The following is a 24070-nucleotide window of genomic DNA, read 5'->3' as shown; positions in this document are numbered from 1 at the left end:
ACCTTATTCTTTATAAGTAAGTTTCCACTGCACTTTATATTAATGTATTAATCAACGTTTTTTGATGTGTAATTTTAACCTAAATAACTCTCAGTGCATGGAATGAGACAAGACGATGGGTGTCTGACAAGGAGTCCTCTAAAAAACTCTCAAAGGTTCAGAACAAACGCAGTAGGGTCGCCGAGCCCAGAGTTCCTTACAAAAGTCCTGATGAAGAAGAAAGGCGAGGAGTTTCTTCCCGGTGACCTGGTGTTTGCCGAGTTTCCTGGTTACAGCTGGCCAGCTCTTGTTACTCAAGTCGGAGCAAAGACACTAGAAGTTGTGACATTAATCCTGGAACAGGATGAGCTGATTGATAAAAACAGTGCTGTAATATTTCAAGGGGTGGAGCAACTTAAACAGATCATGAGTGTTTTAACTCCTGGTGAACAACAAGATTTCTCTGAGGCATCCAACTCTTTGTTGGAACTGAGCTTAAAGTCAAGACAGGAGCGCCTGGATATCATAAAGACTGGGAGAATTAGTTCAGACGAAGGGGAAAGTAGCAAGGAAAATGAAGTTATTATAGCTGATAAAGAAGCTTCTGTCCCTGAGAGTCCACCCAAGGAATCGCCTAAAAAAGATTCTAATGTAGTCAAAGAGGTTAAGAAATTATCCTGTGACATAGATGACATAACACTACCATTAGTTGGTAGTCGTCTTGATAAAATCATCGATCATCCAAGGACGAAACTCACCCTTGAAGTAGGTATTCCTAATTTTGGTACTTTGGATCCTCCTGCCCGTGTTATTGTTTGTGATGCTCCTGCCAGTTCTGAAGGCGAGTCCGAGATTGAGGTAAAATTACCGATAAGTCCTGAAAATGTGACTCCTACTGAGAATGGTACTTCACCTTCTAAAAGAAAAAAGCTTCAAGTGAAGCAACAGAGAGACGAGGATTACATCACTAATGCTGTGAAACTGACTAACAAGCTGTTTGAGAGTGGTGGTCAGTCCGTCGAGCTGACTCCTGGACATCACCTTTCTTATGACAGTCTCAAGATCGCCAGGGAAAGAGCTATGATGATTGCTGGGTGTGCTAGTCCTACCAATGCTCGGACAAGAAGAAAATCGTCGTCAAAATCCAATGAAGCTGTCGTGACTTCTCCTGAAGATCTTGCTTCTAAAGCTCATGCAGAGCATTTAAAAGCAACTAGAGCTGCTCAAAAGAAGGCTTTAAAATCTATTGGAAAACCCCTTGAAATTGTACAGACAACTGCTAAAAATCCTTCTCGGAGGCCTGGTAGGAAGTCTTCCACTAATGCCAATGGAACTGATGGTATCAGCAATGTTCTTACCAAGATAGCTGCCGAAATTGCATTTCAAGAGGCTGCAGAAAAGTTGGTAGTCAGTTCTGAGAAGATTGCCAATAATGTCATTGATCCTGGGAGAGCTCTCCAAGCAGCTGCAACAGAGGCTGCCCAAGAATTGGTCTCTCATCAACCTGAGAACCATAGCCCTATAAAATCACCTGTTAGGAAAAGAAGGCATAGTAAAAGAAAGTCTTGTGAACTCAACATCAGCTTGGGGGAAATTATAGTGAACAGTGATTCTCTTATGGAAATACAGAAAGCTCTTTCTCCTCAAAAAGTAGTTACTCCCAGTGCTCTTACGCAAGCTGAGAAGGAAAGGGCGGAGAAAATCAATGCCGAAAGGTGTGAAAATTTGAAGAAAGCAAGAGAAGTTAAGCTGAAGAAGATAAAAGAAGCTAAACTGAATTCGGAGCGAACCCCAGTCAAAAGTCCTGCAAGAAGTTCAGCCAGAACGTCATCTAAAAGTCCTTCAAATAATTCACAGAAAGATTCTACACCTATATCAGCTAAACTAAATAGTGAGCCAGAGAAATCGAAGGAACAAGTAGGACCCTCAAGAAATCCAAACCGAAGGAAGACTAAACAAATTATAGAGCATGAAGAAATTGATAGAATGCCACAGTTATTAGGAACTGCCCAAGAAATAGAAGTAACTAAAGGTACAGGTAAAATTCGACCCAAGTCTGCTACTGAAAGTCCATCTAACAGTTCAGCTAAATTGGCTGATGAGGGATGCTCATTAGCTGATGTGATCCCTGAACAAGAAACTTCTAAAAAGACGGCAACTAATTCCAGACGGAAAAGCAAAAGAGTTGTAAACCCTAAGCAAGCTTATCTTGACCAAGAAGTTATTCTTGCAAAGGAAATTAGATCATCTCGAAGAAACAAAGAAACTACCATCCCTAACAACTGTGTTGTGCAGAATGAACAAGATTTAGAGTTAGTCTCTTCTGAAGAAGGAAGTCGATCTGATTCTTTAGACAAGGAAAGTCAATCTTTAAGTGCAATCAAACCTTCTCCTGTGGATGAACCAAATAGCTCAGATGTTGATGTCATCAGTTTTCTATGCCCATACTATTTGAATTTGTTTACAAATGTGATAAAACATAAAATAGAAAACCAGATAAAGCTAGATTTAGAGAAACTGCCCCAGGAGGAACAGCAATTGATCCTAAAACTGGTTAAAGGTACCAATTCAGCTACAAAGAAACAAGCATATGACATTATATCAAAACTTGTGAAGACCTCTCCATGTCAGAATCTACTGACGTCAAATCTTCCAGAAGTTGGGCCAGATACACCTCCTGCATCACCTAAGACCGATCCACAAAGGGTCAGTAACAAAGTTATACCTCAAACCAGGAAACGAAACGCAAACTCAAATTCTCAAGATATTTTGCACAACCCTTTCCCCGTTGAGATAAATGAGTTGACTGATAAGGCTAGAAAGAAGTATATGGAGTCAGGTGGTATATCTAAAAAGACCATTCCAAGAACATGGTCTCAGTATTTGAAAAACAATGGCAGGTTTACAACAGAGCAATCCAAATTAAACAGCTTTCCTGACGAGTCAAAATCTGTTTCGACCAGCAATATAAAAGTATCAAATAAGCGTAAAAAGACAGATCCTCCACAGTCAACTAAAAAAGAAAACAATGTTGATATCCCTTGTGATCATAAGATGATGGCTCTGCTCCTATACGTCAAAGATATTCAAATAACCTTGCCAGAGCCCCTAAAATTGAAACACTCAGAAGTAAAATGGACAGATCTCAATCCTGAATCTCAGTTAAAATACATTGAATTATGTGAGAAGTTAAATGGATTATCAGCCGAGGACAGAACATTGGAATGTACTGCTCTGGACTTATTCGTCAAATCTTCCTCAAATATCTCCCGTTTAAACTGGCTCTCTTTAAATCCAACCAAGCACAAGAAATTCTTGAAAGATGCTAAAAATGTGACAAAGAAAATGGCTGTAAGTTTGGCAGAAACTCAAGAGTTCAGTGAAAAGTTAGTCGCAAAACTGATGAGCACTGAATCTAGAAAAAGGAAAAGGGAATCCCAGCCTATTGATACTGATTCAGAACCTAGTAGCAAAAAGGAGAAAGCTGATGATACTCTTCTAGATTTCTTCTGTCTGGATTGCTTCACTATAGGTCAGTTTTAAACGTTTTTTCGCCCCCTTTGCTTGATGCTGTAACAATCTTTCTCTAAACTTTGATCCTTCGTCAAGTAATTTATTTTAATTTAATATTATATTAATTTCAGATTATAATCCGAAGCTTTATACCACTTGTCATGGATGCCACGGATCTTTCCATAGAACATGTTTACAATCTCAATCAGACCCCTCAAATCAAAAGCAAGATCAAAAACAGAGGTATTTGGGCATTTGCAATCCAGAGTTTAATTAAATAAACTTTTCAAAGCTCTAAACTTGGGTGGCATCGACGGAGCTGCTATCCAGTCCTTCAGTAACATTATTTGTTTAGTCATATCGACTGTTACAAAGTTATTTTTTCAGGTATTACTGTAAAGAATGTCAGGAAGGCCCTGTGTGTTTACTGTGTAGAAAAGGAAACAATCTCAAGTCCTGCTCTCAATGTCCTTACAAATATCACGAATCTTGTGTTAGACCTCACATGTCAACACAGGTAATACATTAATACATTCCACTGTAATACTGTAATACATTCCACTTAGTTCTTCACATTTTATGAATATTTTATGCTCCAAATTCTGGATATTTTTTGGCTTAATGATCGGATAATGATTTAAAATTGATTTGGAAATATTTGATGATTATAATCTCATTCTTTTCCCCAGATCGTATCCTCAACAAGTTTTATCTGTCCGTACCACGTTTGTGGGTCATGTGAAGCTCGTCCTGAACTGAACATCAAGAACTTTGTGCGTTGTGTGCGGTGTCCTCAGTCATTTCATCAGAACCACATTCCTGCTGGGTGTATGAGGATATCTAGGACTCACATTCTTTGCTTTAGGTAAGATATCAACATGCATTTTTATCAATGTGATCTGTAAAGTCAGCTTATACCCATACTCTATTTTTGTGTAAATAGATGCACTGAATATTTTAATTTCCTCAGGCATTGTCAAGGATTCGGCAACAAATCCAACGCAAATACAGCTAGTGATCAGAAGAAACGAAAAAGAAAATCAGGATCAGCTCCAAGCGTTTCAATGAAGAAAAGGCAGCGCAGACCATTGGTACACCTGAATGTGCCATTTTGTTTCCAGTGTACATTTGGTGGTGATCTTATCTGTTGCGAAGGATGTCCTGCTAGTTTCCACAATGAGTGTGTCCCTGAGGAAAATCAAATCAAAGAAGGTTCGTTTTTATATTTGTTTGAAAATTTCCGACTAATATATCAACATTTTAACCTTTTCAAGATGTTCCTTAATTTAAGAAATGGTAGTTTACATCAATGTTAAAATTTAAATTACTAAGTATTTAGTTACACCCATTACAGGTGAACTATCGTGGTTGTGTCCGGACTGTATTGTGGGGAAGAAACCATTCATTGGTGACATAGTTTGGGTCAAGTTCGGAGCTTACAGGTTTGTTTTTATTAACGCTTCCTTGTTATTTACTAATTTGCACTGCTAAGTCATTTTTGCATGTAAATAAAAGCTTGTTTGGTAATCAAATCTTTGATCAAACGCTGGATGCCATGCGTGTATGATCTAAAGATGCTGTTTGCGAATTTTGACCTGATTAAGTACTCGATACAGAAGGTAAATAACGTGGATTGAAAATATTGCCAAGCCAGGCACATAATCAAATTTCAAAATCGCCGGCGGCAATACGTGTGATATGATAAAAGCACGTTTTTCAGTAATTTCAGCTTGCTTTTCGCGCGCGCGCGCACCGACATGCAAAATGTATTTCAGTAGAATTTACATATTTACATACCGCGGTATACACTCTGTGTACAAAAAAGTACATTGAGATACGTGTTATAAGTTCTCTAGATGCTATTTTAGCTCAATTTTCCTCAGATGGTGGCCGTGCCAGATTCTGGATGAGTTGGATCTGCCTGACAACATATTCTCCAAACCTCACAAGCCCTGTCAGTTTCCGGCTATATGTTTAGGAACCAAAGAGTTTGCTTGGTTAGACATGAGCAGAGTGTACTCCTACGAAGACGGTGACAAGGGTTCCGCCTCTTCTGCTGGCGTGTCTCCTAGTTTTAGATTGGGTAAGTTTCATTCAACTTCAGTTGTTTATAAGGTATGAATTTTGTTGGATTCAACCAAGTTCTAATAAACATCGTTTTTGCTCACTGGTTGTATTAATTTCAGCTATTATCGAAGCGAAAGATCTTCACAGTAAAGTGAAACCTTTGAAGGAAGCTCTTCTTCAAGTAACTTCGTCTATAGACAAACCTTCAACCAAAAAGCCAGCTCCATTCAAGTTTATCAAGGTAATATTTCATTTCACAAAATTTCGTATCAACTTGATTATCAGTCAACCAAGTGTTTACGAGCTTTACAATTGTCAATCCACTTTGTTAAATGAAGTATTTTCTCCCAGGTCAACGCTCCTTACAACGCCGGAATGAAGAATTACGAGAAGCAGTTACAGCTGGAGAGAATGCCATTTGCTTGTGATTGTGCTCTCAATGACAAGTGTTCAGCTGACAGCTCCTGTATTAACAGAGTCCTTCTTACTGAGTGTCCTACAAGTATGTGGCTACCTGATTTGTAACATAATTACCTTACATTTCCCATTATGTTAGTTACTCTCCAATATAGGGTGTCTGCTCTATACAGTATACACGTACAATACAATTACACACACCGAATGAGGTGGGTGCGTAATTTTACTGATATTAGATATTAGACGCCATACCCTCTACACATTACACATACATAGCGCAATTAGATCAAAGTTTTAGGAGTCTGTCATTCACGTGTACTCATTACACAGGCTGTAAATGGGGCGAACAATGCGAGAACCAGCGCTTCCAGAGAAGACAGTACCCAGCAACGAAACTAGTAAAAGCAGGGGGACGAGGTTGGGGTCTGGTGGTTGAGGAGGATGTCACTCCTGGAACTTTAGTTCACGAGTATGTTGGGGAGATTATAGATGAGCAGGAGGTTGAGAATAGGTTACAGAACTATCAAGCCAGTGGGATCACCGATTATTACATGGTATGTAGCCTTGGCATTTTTCTAATTTTAGACTTGATAATTTGATATTATTTAAAACCAGAATCTCTGAAGGTTTAAGAAGTCAGTCCTTTTGTTCCATCTTTTAATTAATCATTTCTCCTCCAGTTGACTGTAGAGAACTCCAGGATAATTGATGCTAAACCCAAAGCAAACAATGCTCGGTTCATGAACCACAGCTGTGACCCGAACTGTGAAACTCAGAAATGGAACGTTCTCGGTCTTACTTGCATCGGACTGTTTGCGAAGTAAGTGTGAAATTACACCGCGAATCTCCATTCTGACTGACTATAAATTTCTATTTTGGTACGACAAACTTATGATACGTGTAGTAACACTTGCAATATACATTTAAAGATTTAATACATAGCATATGATAGAAGACCTATGCTAAATAAATCCATCACCAGGCGAGATATCAAGTCTGGAGAAGAACTGACGTTTGACTACCAGTTCGACACGCGGGGTCAGGAGAAGAAGGCTTGTTTGTGTGGCTCTTCTAACTGCTCTGGATTTCTGGGTGTGCCTGCAAAGAAGATGGTCGAGATATCCACCAAGGAACCCAAGAAGAAGACAAAGAAGAGACGAAAAAAAGTATGAATTGTATTTTTTAGATATTACTTTTCGTTCAAATAGCGCTTTGTTGAACAATGATATACAATTGTTGTTGGCCGGATCATCCTGTGAAGTTGCTTTGAAACTTTTATCACATAGCACTCGCTTATACTGTAAAATTATTCGGGAAGTTTAATCTGCATTATTCTCAGAAAGTCGTCAAAGAAGTTAAGCCCGACAGCCCTAGCACATCAACATCACAAGAGTCGCCGAGTGAAGAAAAGCTGAGTGCTGAAGCTGCCATAACTGCTTTAAACATCGCTAAACAACCTAAAAAAGGGGGACCAAGAACCAAGAAAGTTGTCAGTCTACCAGTAACTCGGAAACCGGCTCACAAAGGAGTCAAGGCAACAACCAAGAGCGTTCTGAAAAATACGATCCTGTCAAAACGAAAAAGTAAAGCTGAAGAAAACGACATCGAGGATGATTTGCAGAAGATACAGGCCATTGTGAGCAGTGTAGAGGGTGGGGAGGCTGGGAGCAGTCAGCAAGGAACTTCAGAAAAGTAAGCCCATGGGTTTAACCGACCCTGGACAATGAACATTTTTTCAGTTGACAGATAAATTTCCTGAGCCACGGACATTGGACATCCGTCAATATGTTTTATTAATCAATGGAATAAGATATGCCAGATTTATAAAAGTTACTTAATGCGATTTCATTTATGATAATTCACGATTCAAGCTCATTAGTATGAAACAATTAGTTTAATGTAGTTTAATGTTAGGATGATATTTGGTATTTGATTTTAGTGACTAGAGCTAAATATCTATGTTAAAATGCTCCATTTAGAATACAGTAATTGTACATTTTACCGTTTTATTTCTCGGTTGGTGGTATACTAGCATGCCAATGCAATAAACTGACCAGAAAATATTTCATCAACTCAGTGATTGATGCAATTTGCATGGGTCTTAACATAAGTGTTGGATACATTATTCATATGTTTTGTAATGGATTTGGATTTTTAATGGAAGCCGACCTGTGATGTGCAGTGGTAAACTTATAACGGTGGTATGGACAGGGTATTGCAGTGTAATTTGAGCTGGGATTTGATAATCTTTCAACTTTTATGTTTGTAGTTTAGTTACGATATCAATACAATGAGCAAGTGTAAAAACTTAACCTTATAAATTGACAATTGTAGTAAAAGTCTTTTGAGATCAATCTGAGCCGTGATAATTTGAATCCTACGTTTCATTTTTAAGGTAAATTATTATTTTTAATATTGTAGTGTCGCCAATATAATAGGTTTGATCATTTACCTTCTACAATTCAAATTATTAAAACGCAGTATTCGTTCTTAAAATTAAACATACGACGGCCAATTAAATTAGTATTTTGCTTTATACACCTAATCAGTGCATAATGAACCTCTAGTTTCTGCCTGATGGTGTCTCCAGCATGCAGCATATTATGCAAGAAGTATCTGTCCCGTAGTGTACTGACACAATTCGAGCCAAAAAGAGGAATCGTCGCAAAAAAAACACAGTTTCCTAGTTTCGCACAGTTCTATCGTTGATATATCTACCATCATCCAGTCTCTGTCATGTCCCAATATTATCGATGTCATTCTGACGTTGACAATTCGTTTACCGGTTTTGTGCCTCCTACAAACTTACAAGAACATCATAGCAAGGGTGGGGCACTGAAGCCAGTATTTCAAGGTTACCCTAAACATGAAACTAACCCAATCCATCATTGGAATCAACACGCAAATCCTATTCCATCTAGGCTCCATCCTGCAAATGTGAATCAAACACCTCCAATCCATGTTGATAACAGTCTTTCACGATCACTTAGACAAACACCGGTACGTGTGAGAAATAGACTGGCCCCAGACAGCACTTTCCTTGTGAGCACTCCAGTTTATCAAAAAGAGCCCGTCAGCGCGGACCGACTCATCCATCAGAACAACCACTCAAAACTTAGGTCTAGTAATACAGGACAAGGACAGTCTTTAAACACATCCCCTGCAACTGACACTGATAATTTAAAATTAAGATGGGGGTCAGTGAGCTCATCACAATCAAATGAATTCGGTGAAGAGACCTCCGAGAACTTCAGCTCTCATCTTCAGGGGTTCATCATTGGACCAACTCAGGTGGTACAGATAGAACTACTTCTGAATCGCTTAACTCAAGGAGAGGGGGGCAACGTATCCTTAATCAACATGCCAGGTAGCAATGGATATCAACTTTGAATTTTAGGCTATAGGTTTAAAATTTATAAACTATCGTTGATAACTAATCAATCGTAATAGAGCTGGATAACCTGAGCTTGTTTGTGCACAGTCAACGCTCTTTGATTTCAAGCAACTGTTCCCCATTTTAATCACTGAATTAAAAAACCAAATTAATGATTTCCCCATTCAGTGACCAGTTGTTTTGTGGAGAAGAGATAAATGAAATCTTCATGATCCCAGACAGGCCACCTTTTGAAGTTCCAAGAGTCGAGCATCCCAAGGTTCTGTATATTTCCTTATTTGGTTGTACCACTAAACCAATGAACTTTATCTAGCTCCGGTCAATTCATTGAAAACTTACCTTGGATAAAATAAAATGGATCACTTGAGACCATATTTAGAGGATTTTATGCTTCTAGGGACACGTTGCTCGTAACAGAACCATGTATTTCAAGCAAATTGCATAATATTCCCGAATAGGTAAAATGCACCAAATCCAAATATGGTCAAAAGTTAATGAAGACATCTTCTATTTTGCCAGTTACGACTCTGTGAGAACTGATAACCTGTAAAGTTTTACTTCACACATATTATCATGATTATGTAATGTGTAACAGGTACGTTTCCAGGTACTAAAGATACAGATGCTGGATAAGCTTCGTGAAAGTAAAACTAAAGGTTCACTATTCTCAAGTTCAGGACTGGAGGACGACATCCCTATCAAAATAAAATCAGACTTTCAACCTACGAAGTTGGAGTTTGATCAGACCAACGACCAGGAGGTGGATGTTGGGAAACTGAAGGACAATCTTGATAACATGTATTCCAGACTACAGGAACTGGCACATTATGTAGACTTTAACTGACAACCGGGCATCATCGAGCCCATATTTCGTGGAGGATACGTGATATGTTATGAGAATGGTAGTTTTGATTTAAAAGTTTGCCATTCTGAACCATAAAAATGCAGGTCTCCTCAGTTTTCTCAGCACGGAAGGAACCCTGACAATAGTTACCCGAATTGTTCAAAAAGACGTGTATCGCAGGAGGTGAGTATCTTGTTGGACGGAAAATGTCTAGTAGTCTCTGTCAAGATAAAGAAGAGAAATAAGTATTTTCTTTTTGAATGTTTGAAATAAAAGATTTATACTTAAACACGTTACACAGTCGTGACACTACACATGATATAGTCAGAATAACAACAATCCAAGATCACCTTTTTGAAAACTTTACGGATTTTAGAAAGCAACGAGTTTTCATCTTGATCTGTTGTTAGCCCGCCAAAACCTTTACAATTATTTAGTGAAGAAATTAAAAAATACAAAATTATAATATAGCATTCCAAAGATTGTTAAATCCATATCAATTAAATTAGTCTCTACGAAAATTCACACGAAACGAAACTCAGAAAAAAAAACAATTTCATTTTTATACAAGACACAACGAGGTTGGATAATACTGTAAAACATCTTCTCGCTATTTTGTTCATGGTATTTCCAGCCTTTATAAACTCAAATGGAACATAAACTCATTTATCATCACTTGTTGTTGTATAATTAAACAAAATGCGCAAACGATGTTTTACAGTACAGCAAATTATCTACAGCCTTCCCTCTTCATTAGATGACTATTCAGTCTGATTGTAACTTAAATTGACCAAGTAATCAAAACATTTCAAGCAATGAATACAAATTCAACGTAACTAACCCCGCTAACTTAAATGGCTAACAGCGCAATAAGCTTTAAATTGTTGTATTAATTATTGATTAACCAAAACGTAATATTATTTTATTATGGTTTAAGTTTCATTTTTATAGTACATAATTTTGACAGATGTCGATCAAGACACGGCCAATGAGTGAATAAATTTGAGATAGAGCAAATTAATACGCCCTAACTTAAAATAATGAAATGAATCTATATTGTCTTTTTTCTTTCTGAGTGACAAGAGGATGTCGTTGTGGTTACATGAAATGATTATCACATTAATATACCACAATAGGTGACCGGTGTTTGTTGTTCTTGATTATCAATAATTGTCTTCAGGTTTGATGTATACGATTCCTTGAAGTTTAATCAAACATAGTGCATCTCCCCAAATGATCACAGTTTTCCCTGCCTTTTCGGCAAAGTATCTATACATCTATGTGAAAATGAAGAAGGTAAAAGTCTGTTATTCGGAGACTGATTGCAAGGAACGGACTAAACAACCCACAGAAAAGTAACGATACGGCACATTCCACAACTTTCGTTGTTCAAATGTCGTGTATGTCGTTGGTGGAGGAGTGTTTGGCTACATCGAAATAAACGGTATTCGCTTCATCCACATGATTTTGCGTTATGACGGTGGTCATGACGACGTTTCGCTCATCACTGCTCTCGCAGAGTGTGTGCTCGTTCGCATCACTTCCGGAACTGATGTGAGAGGAGTTACTCTCTTCTACCTCCTCCAGTGCGGGGTACGCTGCACTGTGCTGGAAACTGATTATACCGTGGGGGAATTCCGAGGTGCATATCTCTGTTTGGGTGCTTATTCGATAGTACAGATCCTTTGCGAAGAACCTGGAAGGGAAAATGGCATTAGTCACCAGCTTATCGAGATCAAGAACCCAAATGAAAGGTTTCGAAATAATTTACGAAGATAAATAAAAATGCAAAACTAAGAACTATATATTAAGTTTTACCTTGAGTAGGAGTTGTCCCATGTCATTACATAAACACCGTCCGTGACTGCCTCGTGACTACCAAATATCGGTGAAATGTTGGACTTGACTTTGAAGATGGGAAGAATGGGTATAACGCCATACCCTGACGTTATCGAGTCCTGGAAGGTCAGCAATTAAGAGGATGTTGAAATATTTGGATACCATTATATAGTGTCATGTTAAACAATCACCAGAACACTTTAATTGACGAAGATTGATGTCAAATCTGAAAGGAAATCATCTAGAAACCAACCACATCTGTGAGCTCGCCATCTTCACATTTCTTTTCTTCTACCACTGAGCACTCAAACAGAATTCCTGTAGAGCAATTTCTATTAATTGGTATAAGTAAAAAAGTTGTGTATATCTACCCAAGTCTACGGCCTACAGCAGTTACCGCACGAATTATATCATTTTAAAATTGCACTGCAGATTCGTGAATATGATGCATTAAAAACAAAATTATCCTAGACAACCAGGCGTGGTTTTATTAGAATGCAGATTTTTAATAATTTAATCACGACGCTTGACTGTGTTTTGTTTGCTGGATAAGTAGCGTATAAGTAAACATTGCGCGCGAAGGATGCGCGCCTGACACAGACAACGATAACAGTCAAACACTTTAATTCAAATGCAAGAAATTTGACAGTGATGTACTTTCTCGATTGGGCCGCGCAGAACGCGCGGGCCCGAAATGCATAATGCTTCCTTCCCTCTTTAGATGTTAATCACCCTTCTCGCCCTTCGCATACTAAATGAAATAATATGTTTTAACTCATGACACAGAAAAATCGAACATATTTAGCATAAGATCACGTCAACATGTGGGCCTGATACCTAAAATTAAACGTAAGATAATCTGAGCAGAATTGGCAAGCTTGCCTCACGAGAATTTCTGATAGCTTATCTAATGTTACCGTGCCTAAAACTACTAATGTTACAGCGATGGAAGGACCACTTCTACTCTGGTATAATACACTGATACAGCAGTTCAACTTAAGTTTACTCGCCGGTTCGAGACTATTACACTATAAATAAATATCATGAACAGAGAATGAGTTAACAGAATGGCGATAAAATATACAAAATTGTAAAAATTCACTCACCAAATCCTATGTCTCGTTTCAGGGTAGCAAATTCCCAAGTAATGACATCGCCAGCTTTTACACTAAAGTGTACCACGTGCGAAGATTTAGACCTAAATGAAGATAAGTTTTAAATTTTAATAACAGAATATGTGTCAAATAAATATAACTGAATAAATAAATATTCAAAGTACCCGAGAAGTAAAATGTAACTTACCCGACTTTGACAGACACAAGGTTACTATTAGTTTGTTCCTCCTGGACTTCTATCCACGTTCTACTGCTCACCAGACCTGGGTAACCTGCATCATGTTATATTAGATATCACTAAATTAGGATAGGGATTCTTTGACTGTCCTACAGCTATATAGGTTACCTGGGGACCCCAGGCTATTATGTTCATAAATAAAGATTCGGCGGAATGACAGGCTGAGCGCCGCCCAGTAACTATATAGGGTATCCATATCTCTTAATACTAGTTAAACTTTCTAGAAACTTTTAACTTGATTACATCTTTTTATAAAAGTATATTTATAGAAAAGTCTGTGATATCTCGCTTGATTGGATTTTGTGATATTTTGTGATATGTAAAAGCTATGTAAAGATATGTAAAGCTATGAAATAAAAAAGAATCCGGAGTTCTGGAAAGCCTTGGAACATGATTTCCTGTATTTACTTCCTTCTTTATCTTCAGTGGTAGCAGGGATTTATCAATACATACAATTATCGCTAACCTTATCACCCTTATCAGTGTGACGTAGCACTGTACATGTGACGTAACACTGTACATTATAATTGTAATCTTGTAACACCCAGCAGCTGGTGTTACATTCCCTCACAGTTACCAGCTTTATGTATAACTCATGATGCTACAGTTCAACAATATCTTACTCAGTGCTATGTACTGGGTTTATATTCCATGAGTGACTGATAATAGGAGTACTGATTCTTGCCAGATCAGAAAATAAACTTCAGAGTATTCTAGAATTTGCATTATTTAACTTATTACATCTTCTTTGGACATGGCTTCTAGAATATGGTTGAACAGTAATTTGTATCGGAAGGAACAGCTAGTCACTAGTTGCTAGTAGTTGCACTGCAATTAAATGCAAACTGAGCGAAGCTACAGACTAACCACTCGCTTGCAGTGTACATATACCTGCAACTACAGTATACCTGCAGTGTACCTGCACTCTGCACTGTCTGCACTGTACCTGCAACTATAACAGTATACCTGCAGTGTACCTGCACTCTGCACTGTCTGCACTGTACCTGCAACTACAGTATACCTGCAGTGTACCTGCACTCTGCACTGTCTGCACTGTACCTGCAACTACAGTATACCTGCAGTGTACCTGCACTCTGCACTGTCTGCACTGTACCTGCAACTACAGTATACCTGCAGTGTACCTGCACTCTGCACTGTCTGCACTGTACCTGCAACTACAGTATACCTGCAGTGTACCTGCACTCTGCACTGTCTGCACTGTACCTGCAACTACAGTATACCTGCAGTGTACCTGCACTCTGCACTGTCTGCACTGTATCTGCAACTACAGTATACCTGCAGTGTACCTGCACTCTGCACTGTCTGCACTGTACCTGCAACTACAGTATACCTGCAGTGTACCTGCACTCTGCAGTCTGCACTGTCTGCACTGTACCTGCAACTACAGTATACCTGCAGTGTACCTGCACTCTGCACTGTCTGCAGTGTACCTGCAACTACAGTGTACCTGAAACTACAGTGTGCCTGAAACTACAGTGTACCTGTAACTACAGTGTACCTGAAACTGCAGTGTACCTGAAACTACAGTGTACCTGCAACTACAGTGTACCTGCAACTACAGTGTACCTGAAACTACAGTGTACCTGCAACTACAGTGTACCTGCAACTACAGTGTACCTGCAACTACAGTGTACCTGCAACTACAGTGTACCTGCAACTACAGTGTACCTGAAACTGCAGTGAGTGCAGTCTACATGAAACTGCAGCATAGCGTTTTATTCATTTACAGGATACAGATAGGCAATTCCAAGAATTCTTTTCGGATATAATATGTGTGATAAATTCTTAGAAATACAGTTTTTTATTAATCGGTATTTATTATCGCAATATTATAAACGTGTGACGTGAAACTGTCAAGTCTTCTAACACTATATAATATATACATAACACTGTCTTTGGTTTCTTTATTTACAACGGAAAGCTTATGTATAATGGCTTGTTAACCGTCAGACTTGCAAAGCACTGAGCCTTAGTTCCACACTATGACAAGGCTACAGACTACAGTTAATCTAATGAGAACCTAAATAATAGGTCCTCTTTTTTGGCTCGTCTCCAGATCCTAATCTTATCTCATGACAATAAATAGAATCTTACCAACATTAGCATTGGTATGCGAGATGGAAATAGAGTTATATATATCAGCCGAATAATCTTACAGCAGTATGTAATCCATTGTGTCACTAATTATCACATTACAGAATGGTTGAGAAATGTCACGGTTACGTAACTCGTGCGAATTTCCGGCCCACTTCACAGTGGAGCGAGCAGCTAGAGACAAACAAGCCGCTCTCCATGCATCTTACATGACAGCTGGTGCTCGCTGTTTTAAAACATAGTGGTGTAGACGTGTGCTGTAGGAGACTCCATGTGACTGTGGTGAGGGAAGAGTGCACAGTGGGGGAGAGTGCACAGCGGGGGGAGAGTGCACAGTGGGGGGAGAGTGCACAGTGGGGGAGAGTGCACAGTGGGGGGAGAGTGCACAGTGGGGGGAGAGTGCACAGCGGGGGGAGAGTGCACAGTGGGGGGAGAGTGCACAGTGGGGGGAGAGTGCACAGTGGGGGGAGAGTGCACAGTGGGGGGAGAGTGCACAATATAACCTACCTCTCAGGGGGCTCCACACTGTGGGCTCTACACCAGATAGCTAGATAGCTAGTCTCCGTATGTGATATTTCCTATTTACCGTTGTTATAATGACGAGGTGAGAGAATTGAGAAAGTGTGTAACCTTGCCCCGGTCTCTCAGAGTTAAGGGCTAAATGTCTAATTAGTTATTACTTTATTACACCACTGAGTCATAATTGAAATATATTTCCTTTTTATTCCTGCTTATATGGATAATTGACGATGGCAGGGGATAGTTTGGGCTACTTATCTGGTTTTTCATTCCAGTTTGACTGGCATTTTATCTAAATTTTTATTGGACTGATGATTGATAACCCGGAAAGTTGGTTCGAGAGTTATGTTGTAATTGCCGATGTTTTGAAAACGAGCCAAAAATCCACCAAAAATGTGGCTATGGCTCAGATAAATTGCGCAAAAGAAATTGTGATGTTTTCTGTTCATGAAAAAAAAATTTCCATTAAAAATAAAGAAATTCTCTTTAAAACACCCTGAATAGTAATCATGTATATTAATATATTTCATATATAATATATGTATATATTTCATACAAACTACAAAGTACACTGGACCATATCAGCTAATAGGTGTACTGTATAATTGTACACGTTATGTTTTATTACAGTACACTGCACAGTTAGCATGTAGTATACAATATAAACTATACAGCCACAGTACACAGATCTGTTATGAGTAGGATCAGGAATGTTAGCGATGTAAGTAATATTCAGGCTCACAGATTTTAGCGACTTTATTACACGATTTGGATCGGAGCCAGACATGGCTCAACGAGGGTACTTCCTTCAGCTCCAGTTTGATATTTGATAGGGGAGTTGTTGGCAGTTAATTGATTAACAATGTGATTTGAGAGAAAGTTAACATACTAGGAATGTGAAGAATGCTATGAGATATTATCGGAAAACTATTTTTGATGTACGAAATTTAAGTTCGGTGCGACAAGCACCGTCTACCAGGGTTTTTGGGAGTTTACATTCTTCAACAAGATAGCTAAATCTGGATAAATTCAATTATTCTCGACTCTCGTGCTAGAGTTAATAAGAATCTTATTCAAAAGGTCAAGGTCAAGTTATCACCTTAGGTTTTGAAAGGTCACACGCGACCCTGGTGTTGGAAGACAAAAGCTCGAACTTTCTTCTTTTTCTCAAAATTGGTATAATTGGTTGGTGGCGAACCTTCGCGTGCCTCAGTGAAACTATTGTTTACAAACTATAACTTTTAAAGTCAAGAAAATCTTCTTCTGCAGAAAAAGCGATGTGAATATGTTACAAATAATAATATGTAACCCTAACATCATAATAAACCTTTAACATAATAATAATAAAACTCAGTATGCAAGAATGTGTCTCGAAATATTCAGTGTACATCTTTGATCGTGATCGTGTGTACATTTTTTACACTCAGTATAAATTAATTAAAATATGGTACATTCATTTGAGTAATAATATGTGTAATGTGTATGTATCATATGTTACATACTATAACATTTAAATGTTTCTGGTAGAACACAGAGTTAATTAACACACTAATTTAACACATAAAAGCCCACTTGTGTAAACCTAGTAACGCTACAGTCTACACACGCTATCGTGGTACAATCACTTCCCATCCTCTCACACACACACAATATAATAATAACAGAGCAAGTGTGTAATTTTCCTCATCATATTAAATTTTATATATATATGCCTCATCTGATTACACAGATATAACATTATAGTTTGTGTAACACCGGTGTATCATAGAGTGCGTCTTCAGTTTCCGAGTGCCATGTAATTATTACAATTTATTATCGTTGCCAACAGACACAGGATATGAATATTAACAGTAAACCATTCACTGCACATTTCATTAAATGTCTCGTTTGAGACAGGTTAGTGTGAGCCGTGGCATTGAACCTGGTCTCTCTTTCATTAACATTTATTTGACATAATGAACAGTCATTTTGGCTCCTCCAATACTCCTACAGGAATGAGAAAGTTCAAGATTTACAACTAGTGTTTTTATTGAAGTGGTTATTAACGTGGTTATTAAAGCTTGAGCAGCAAGTGGACAGGAAGAGTGGACACAGGACACACACTATTAGCATTATTAGTGGCTACTTGACCTGGCGTATTAATACAGTAAATATTACTGTTAACATATTGCTGGACGAAGTTCAAACAGTGAATCCGCTGACTTTTCAACAACACGAGCACTACGCTCTTATCGTGTTTCGCATACTTTAGTTGACTACCATATTTGGGCATGAAAATAATCCGCCGCTCTGAAAGTTGTAGGTTTAGGACTATTTTGACAAGTTGAACGATTTCAAACCGCCAGATACCCCGTCAGAGTGACCCCTTCTCACACCATGCCCTAATTTTTTGGCACTACTCTAAAAATTTCTAATTATAAACTTACTTTACCTAAGCTATGCTACCGTTTCAGTTTGGAATAGCTTATAATATGTAATATATGAGATGTTCTGATTAACTTAGTACTTGCAAAAATATTCTAGACTTCAAAAAGTAGTTGAAAACCTACTTAGTCAATGAAGCGTTTGGGAAACCTCAATTGATTCAGGGCGACAAAATTAATTTATTAAGAGTCGCTTGCGATGGCAAAGGTTAAAATTTGAGTCTTAACTATAAGGTTTCGAATCCTTTATAATGTTGAAGTATCATCAAAGCACTTTATCAAATTCCAGATATCTATCTATTAATGTAAAGGAATGTCACATGCGTGATGTGTGTGCACCACTTCAGATACTCGTAACCAGATCAGATTCAACTCACGCCTTAAAATGTGCACAATAAATATTTGCAAGTGCCTAGAATAGTACCAGGCTTGGGTGTGTTCTGTAAGTTAGCAGTATAGTATACTGACCAGTGAGAGCATCACCAGTACTAGCTAAACTATCATCAGAACACAGAGATGATTGTTATAAAGGAACAATGCAGTGGAGCATGTGCCAATTGTTTACTCTGCTCACGTCTCTAATGGAATATAATGAATACCTTTACTGAGACCCGGCCCTTTGCTGCTATTTGCCGATAAGTTATACTCACAGCTCACTACTCAGTGCAGCCTGTATAATATATAATGTTGGGCGTGGTTAGACAGGGCGGTATTAACGGTACATTAGGTTGGTAAATATCTAGTGGTTTGTAAGCTGAGTAGTATCATGATGCGCTCTAAATCTCACTGTATGCGTTATTCTGTGGTTTAGTAATGATGCAGGTAGTACAGTACACAGAATAGTCTAGCAGGTAGAGGAGGAAATACCAGCTCATTATGTAATCACACGATTAAACGCTAATTAGGCGTGGTATTGAGCAAGCCTGAGTAATCCTGAGTAGCAGCCTGTCATCGCTACATCGCTACAATCCCGCCCGCTCCTTTTATAATTCTAGAACTGTCAACCTTTCAGAGAGAGATTCATAGTTCATATACAGTTATTACTCTTCATACATCTCCAGAAAATACCTCAAATACTTCCAGTGCTTTCAGAACATTGCTGTGTAAATTATCTTCAGTTATCTCCAAGTAACAAGAACACACACAAATAGAATATTTACACGAGATTCCACTTCTCTCTTATCAATATTAACAGGGGGGTGGTAAAGTGAGGTAACCAGTGTGGGTAGTTGACAGATGTTACATCTTGTAACAGTTACTTGTTGACACTTGCCACCTAGTTTAGATATTAAACACACCCCTCCAGCTCCTTTATCTTGCTTCTATCAGCATTCAGCACATTGGTACCAGCACACTGCACCAGCACACTGCACCAGCGCTACCTATTCTTATATAGCACCAGCACACTGGGCCAGCTTTATGTGTTATTATTATATCAGTAGTACCACATACTACCCCTATGAAGTATAACGTACCCACTAGACTCCCCAGGTACTACCCCTATGAAGTATAACGTACCCACTACCCAGCTCAGGTAAGGTAAGGTAAGGCCACTATAATGTGGACTGTCTTTAAACTGCCTACTATAATAATATACACTAACTCTACAGTATCCACTATACTATCCCTACAGTGCAGTGGTTTAGTCAGTACTACTGTTCTATTACCTCCATCCTACTACCTCTACGTAGTTACATATATTATAATTAAACATTCCCCAGTCCAAACTACCAGTTAAATGGTCTGTTTCCGACCACATGTTTCTAATTGTAGCTCAGCCTATTAGAATTGTTCAGTCGTTCAGAGCATTTAAGAAAATTATAGAAATATTTCACTGCGTCATAATATACCGGGCCTCTCGGGGGGAACGAAAAGTAGACGGTATAGAAAAACCCCTGTCTAGCGTCTGATATACCCCATTGGCCATTACTTATTAGGGCTTCAAATGCACGTATTGTGATGGAAATTCACTCAAATCACCAGCAAATCACATTCCTTGCACAAAACGAGCTGATTAACTTATTATATAATAGTTAGGGGGAAAAGAAGGGGCCCGGTATAGAGAGGCACAGTATATAATATAGGTTTGTAATTGTATTGTACGAAGCTCTCGGGTGTATGTATAATGATAACGCACTACAAGGTAAGACAAACAATGCATTATAACCTGTGTTATCTTAGGACGTATTTCCGGGCACATATTTGTTAAATAATATAAATGTTAGAAGGCTACAGTAAGGCTACATTCATTACTGTAGGCTATAACAGGTTTAGCCTACATTCAACACCCCAGCTGCTATTCAACGGTGTCAATCTTTTTATCCCGACGGGTTTCCGTGAATATTGTAAGTGATTATGACGAATGCGAATGGTATGAAAAGAAATTAAAAGATGTTGAGAAACACGTACCAGTAAATTCGAGAGAGGATGATTCCGTGTTGTAAGCCTCATCTAGATCACTTGACTGAAAACAAATCGGTTTATTCACATTTTATAATAAATTTCATTATATTATGGCGGTTACATAGTGAATATTATATGTAATTTATAAATATTACAGCGGTTAATCAATCATAAGAGTTGTTAGAACTGCGGTCAGATTCATAAGCAATATCGGCTAAATTGATAAAGATTACAGTATATCGCACTAAAATTATTCTAGCTTTTGCAGATCTAGATATATTATCATTTTGGTACGCAAGCCAATTTCTCAGTAATTCCAGGCATTCAACTTTGTCGCCACATTACTTCATGCCTAAAAATAACGACGAAATATTCTGTATTTTTGGCACGTTTCCGTTTGAAATCAACAACTCAGGCCGTGTTGAAGAAGGAACCGGCCAAAACTAATTCATTTGAGTAACGCTGATATGAGAAGTACCAGTAGCGTTGAAGCACAAGTTTCGAAGAAAAGTTTACCACTGGTATGTTTATCACTGGTGCTCATTTTTCAGTGTAATATGAAGAATGTGCTGAGAATTGCTGGAATTTGTGAGGATGTGTAATTATACGGGAAGCCTGGCAGTTGCAATGTCACTAAACTTACGGTTGCTATCTCGTAGCTACTATCTGTACATTAATTTGATACATTTTCGACAGTGAAATAAATGTATAAATAAATTGTAACAATTATTAGTTATTACACGCTTCGACATTAAAACATACCGGAAGGAAGAAGGTGTACATTTAAAGTCATCCAAGCGAGACTTGAAATGATAATATCAATATTATGTACTTCTATATCTGTTCAGACATTATGAATTGTCAAGTTAAAATGCGCATTTTCTGCACTGTAAGGACTCCCTTACAAGGCCCTAATTTCAACAGATCAAATATGATCTAACAAAATCAGCTAGGTCACACATTTACCATTTAAACAATTAGACCAAAAATATGCACGGTCTCAATAAAATATGCGCACTCACATTAACACAGCTGGAGATACTGTTGGTGTTATCGTCCAGTTTGTCCTCAGTACTAGGTGTACTGGCACTGCCACTCTCGTAACAGCTGGTCCAGACTCCCTCGTCGGTACTGGCAGCGCTGCTCAGCTTCAGAGGTAGGGACGGTGAGTCCTGAGGTAGGTGGGGTTTAAGATATCAGCTACATTCTGCAATTATCATCGTTATAATTACCCTAATTAATTGGATAATTAGAAAGGAGCAAGCCGATGTTTGGGGTAGAGTGGTTGTTAATAAGACAGATTAATTCCTAGAACAAAGAAGATATGAGATCATGCTCTTTAACCTCCATTAGGAATCTACCATATTAAACTAACTCAAAGCGTCTTATGCACTTATATTTGACTTATTTTACCACCGTAGAAATATTCTAGCACCGGGCTAAATGACTTAATGACCGTGAGAAGATTTAAATTCCTACACATATCTTATGTACATGTAACTACATTCCAACTATGTTCGTGCAGCATTTAACACATCAGTGCCACATTATATTATGTATGCATCATAAGTCATAGACAAGTATTGCTTATATACATACTGTAATAATTCACTACCTCTAGCTTTGCCGGATGCTGGACATACTCACTTTTCTACACATTAAAGTTTTCACGCTGAGAGTTGAGACGACATCACATTCCAAGTGATTCTATCCTGTTCACATGTCAGACACGCAAAGATAAGATAAAGCCAGCCAGAAAGCCAGATAAGTCATTCTATTAGCAGCATGAACAAGCATGGCATCGTATTTCAAGCTTGTAGTTGTAGTAAATTTAGCATATCTAATGTTATAAGCTTTCACATGATATTGACAGGATAAAAATTAAAAAGTTATGTGATTCTCATATTACTGGTATGATATTAAAAATTGTTGCTAGGAAGCGTCTCAAAAATAGAATTCAAACTTTCTAGAAGAATTCAGAGGCACCGCGACCGGTCACGAATTTTGAGTGTTCTTTCTCAGAGAATCGTGTTACACAGAGAGAGAGAGAGAGAGAGAGAGAGAGATAGAGAGAGAGAGAGAGAGAGAGAGAGAGAGAGAGAGAGAGAGAGAGAGAGAGAGAGAGAGAGAGATGCGGAGCTTCTGTTAGTCCGGGTCAGGTTACAAGGAACTATCATGTGGCATTGTGGCACAACTGACACACTAAACACGGTACACCAACACACATTCTTAGCTGTATATTATATGACATACCACAGTGTATTATAGAGTTAAAACTCTGAATTATATTCCAAAATATAACCACAATTGCCGTGTTAAAATTAAGCTGACCTTTTGTTTGTAAATAAGGGGAGGCCCCCCCCCCCCCCCCCCCCCTAAATAATCATAGTTAAAACTAACCTCTTGGTTGTAAAGCTCGTCGAAAGAACTTCTCCGTTGCATGCTCTCCACACCTTCTGGTAGGAGTTTTACCGAACTTGACCTGTGCAACCAGATCGGGGCAGACCTGGACACAAGTACTTGGTGAAGAACAAATTCATATTCAGGTCGGAGGATGATACATCAGTCCTTACATTATGTCGAATATCATCGGTTGGGAATATTAAAATTGAGCGAAAATCTGGCTAGGAATAACTTACTTGTTTCTCTTGTGAGAAAAGCTTCTGGGTGGTCGAACTAGTATGGACCTGTCTACGCAGAAGGGATGTCGCATAGTTGTAGGCGACGTCTCTTGGGAACTGGAAAACAATTTGGTTAATATTAATACAGAAGAAATGAAATATTTCACAGAAGAAATAAAATATTTTACGATAAAAACAGATTAAAAAGAAGATATTTGTGCTCTGACGAGCCTGTTTGATAGACTTACTGGCATGAGCTAGAAGAGGAGGCGACAGTTTTGGAGGAGTTAGAAAGTACAGGTGATATGAGGGGAGCGCAGGAGAGGAGTGCCTGGAGCGAAGCATCGTGTAAAGAAACCGGCACTATCTTAGGAGTTGAGCTAGGGGAGTCTATCTGCTTAGCTGGGATCTCCTCTGACTCCTTCTGTTCCTCCTTAGGATCTTCACCAGCTTCCTCACCTACTGCTACAGACATCTTTAAAAGAATTTAGAGTTACAGTAATATACCTAACTTTATAGGATATACAATATAATATCTTGAAAGCTTGACAAGAAGAGGTTAGCTTCATTATCGAATTTCGAG

General features: G+C 38.4%; 3 protein-coding genes across 3 annotated transcripts in view; 2 read left to right on the top strand and 1 right to left on the bottom strand.

Moving 5' to 3' along the window:
- The window catches only part of LOC134825041 (uncharacterized), an 852482-nt gene that overhangs the window by 738359 nt on the left and 90053 nt on the right, over positions 1-24070 (top strand). The gene's annotated exons all lie outside the window — the stretch shown is intronic.
- Positions 88-10754, top strand: LOC134824929 (uncharacterized). Its single transcript, XM_063836941.1, has 13 exons — positions 88-3511; positions 3624-3735; positions 3880-4009; positions 4182-4357; positions 4463-4704; positions 4847-4934; positions 5376-5575; positions 5679-5800; positions 5911-6061; positions 6307-6530; positions 6657-6796; positions 6959-7142; positions 7316-10754. Exons 1-13 carry the CDS (start codon positions 103-105, stop codon positions 7670-7672), a joined length of 5535 nt encoding a protein of 1844 aa, XP_063693011.1. The 5' UTR covers positions 88-102; the 3' UTR covers positions 7673-10754.
- Positions 10711-24030, bottom strand: LOC134825152 (uncharacterized). The gene is made up of 10 exons (XM_063837299.1): positions 23736-24030; positions 23506-23604; positions 23267-23372; positions 21889-22038; positions 20873-20927; positions 13356-13440; positions 13160-13251; positions 12307-12371; positions 12033-12172; positions 10711-11910 (listed from the first exon to the last, which is right to left on the bottom strand). The coding sequence occupies exons 1-10, from the start codon at positions 23960-23962 to the stop codon at positions 11604-11606; spliced, it is 1326 nt and encodes a 441-aa protein (XP_063693369.1). The 5' UTR covers positions 23963-24030; the 3' UTR covers positions 10711-11603.

Source organism: Bolinopsis microptera, chromosome 1 (genome assembly GCF_026151205.1).
Source record: "Bolinopsis microptera isolate Bmic1 chromosome 1, MBARI_Bmic_1.0, whole genome shotgun sequence".
NCBI classification, from domain to species: domain Eukaryota; kingdom Metazoa; phylum Ctenophora; class Tentaculata; order Lobata; family Bolinopsidae; genus Bolinopsis; species Bolinopsis microptera.
Note: the sequence above shows the minus strand (reverse complement) of the source record. Positions and strands in the feature narration are given on the sequence as shown.

Bases quoted from the DNA above. Each gene is read 5' to 3' on its own strand.
- LOC134825152 (XM_063837299.1), bottom strand. From the start codon at position 23,962: ATGTCTGTAGCAGTAGGTGAGGAAGCTGGTGAAGATCCTAAGGAGGAA. The intron at 12,372-13,159 runs GTGAGTGAATTT...ATTGCTCTACAG, and splicing joins GAAACGAGACATAGGATTTG to GAATTCTGTTTGAGTGCTCA. The intron at 12,173-12,306 runs GTTGGTTTCTAG...CTGACCTTCCAG, and splicing joins ATGGCGAGCTCACAGATGTG to GACTCGATAACGTCAGGGTA.
- LOC134824929 (XM_063836941.1), top strand. From the start codon at position 103: ATGAGACAAGACGATGGGTGTCTGACAAGGAGTCCTCTAAAAAACTCT. The intron at 4,705-4,846 runs GTTCGTTTTTAT...CACCCATTACAG, and splicing joins GGAAAATCAAATCAAAGAAG to GTGAACTATCGTGGTTGTGT. The intron at 5,801-5,910 runs GTAATATTTCAT...ATTTTCTCCCAG, and splicing joins CTCCATTCAAGTTTATCAAG to GTCAACGCTCCTTACAACGC.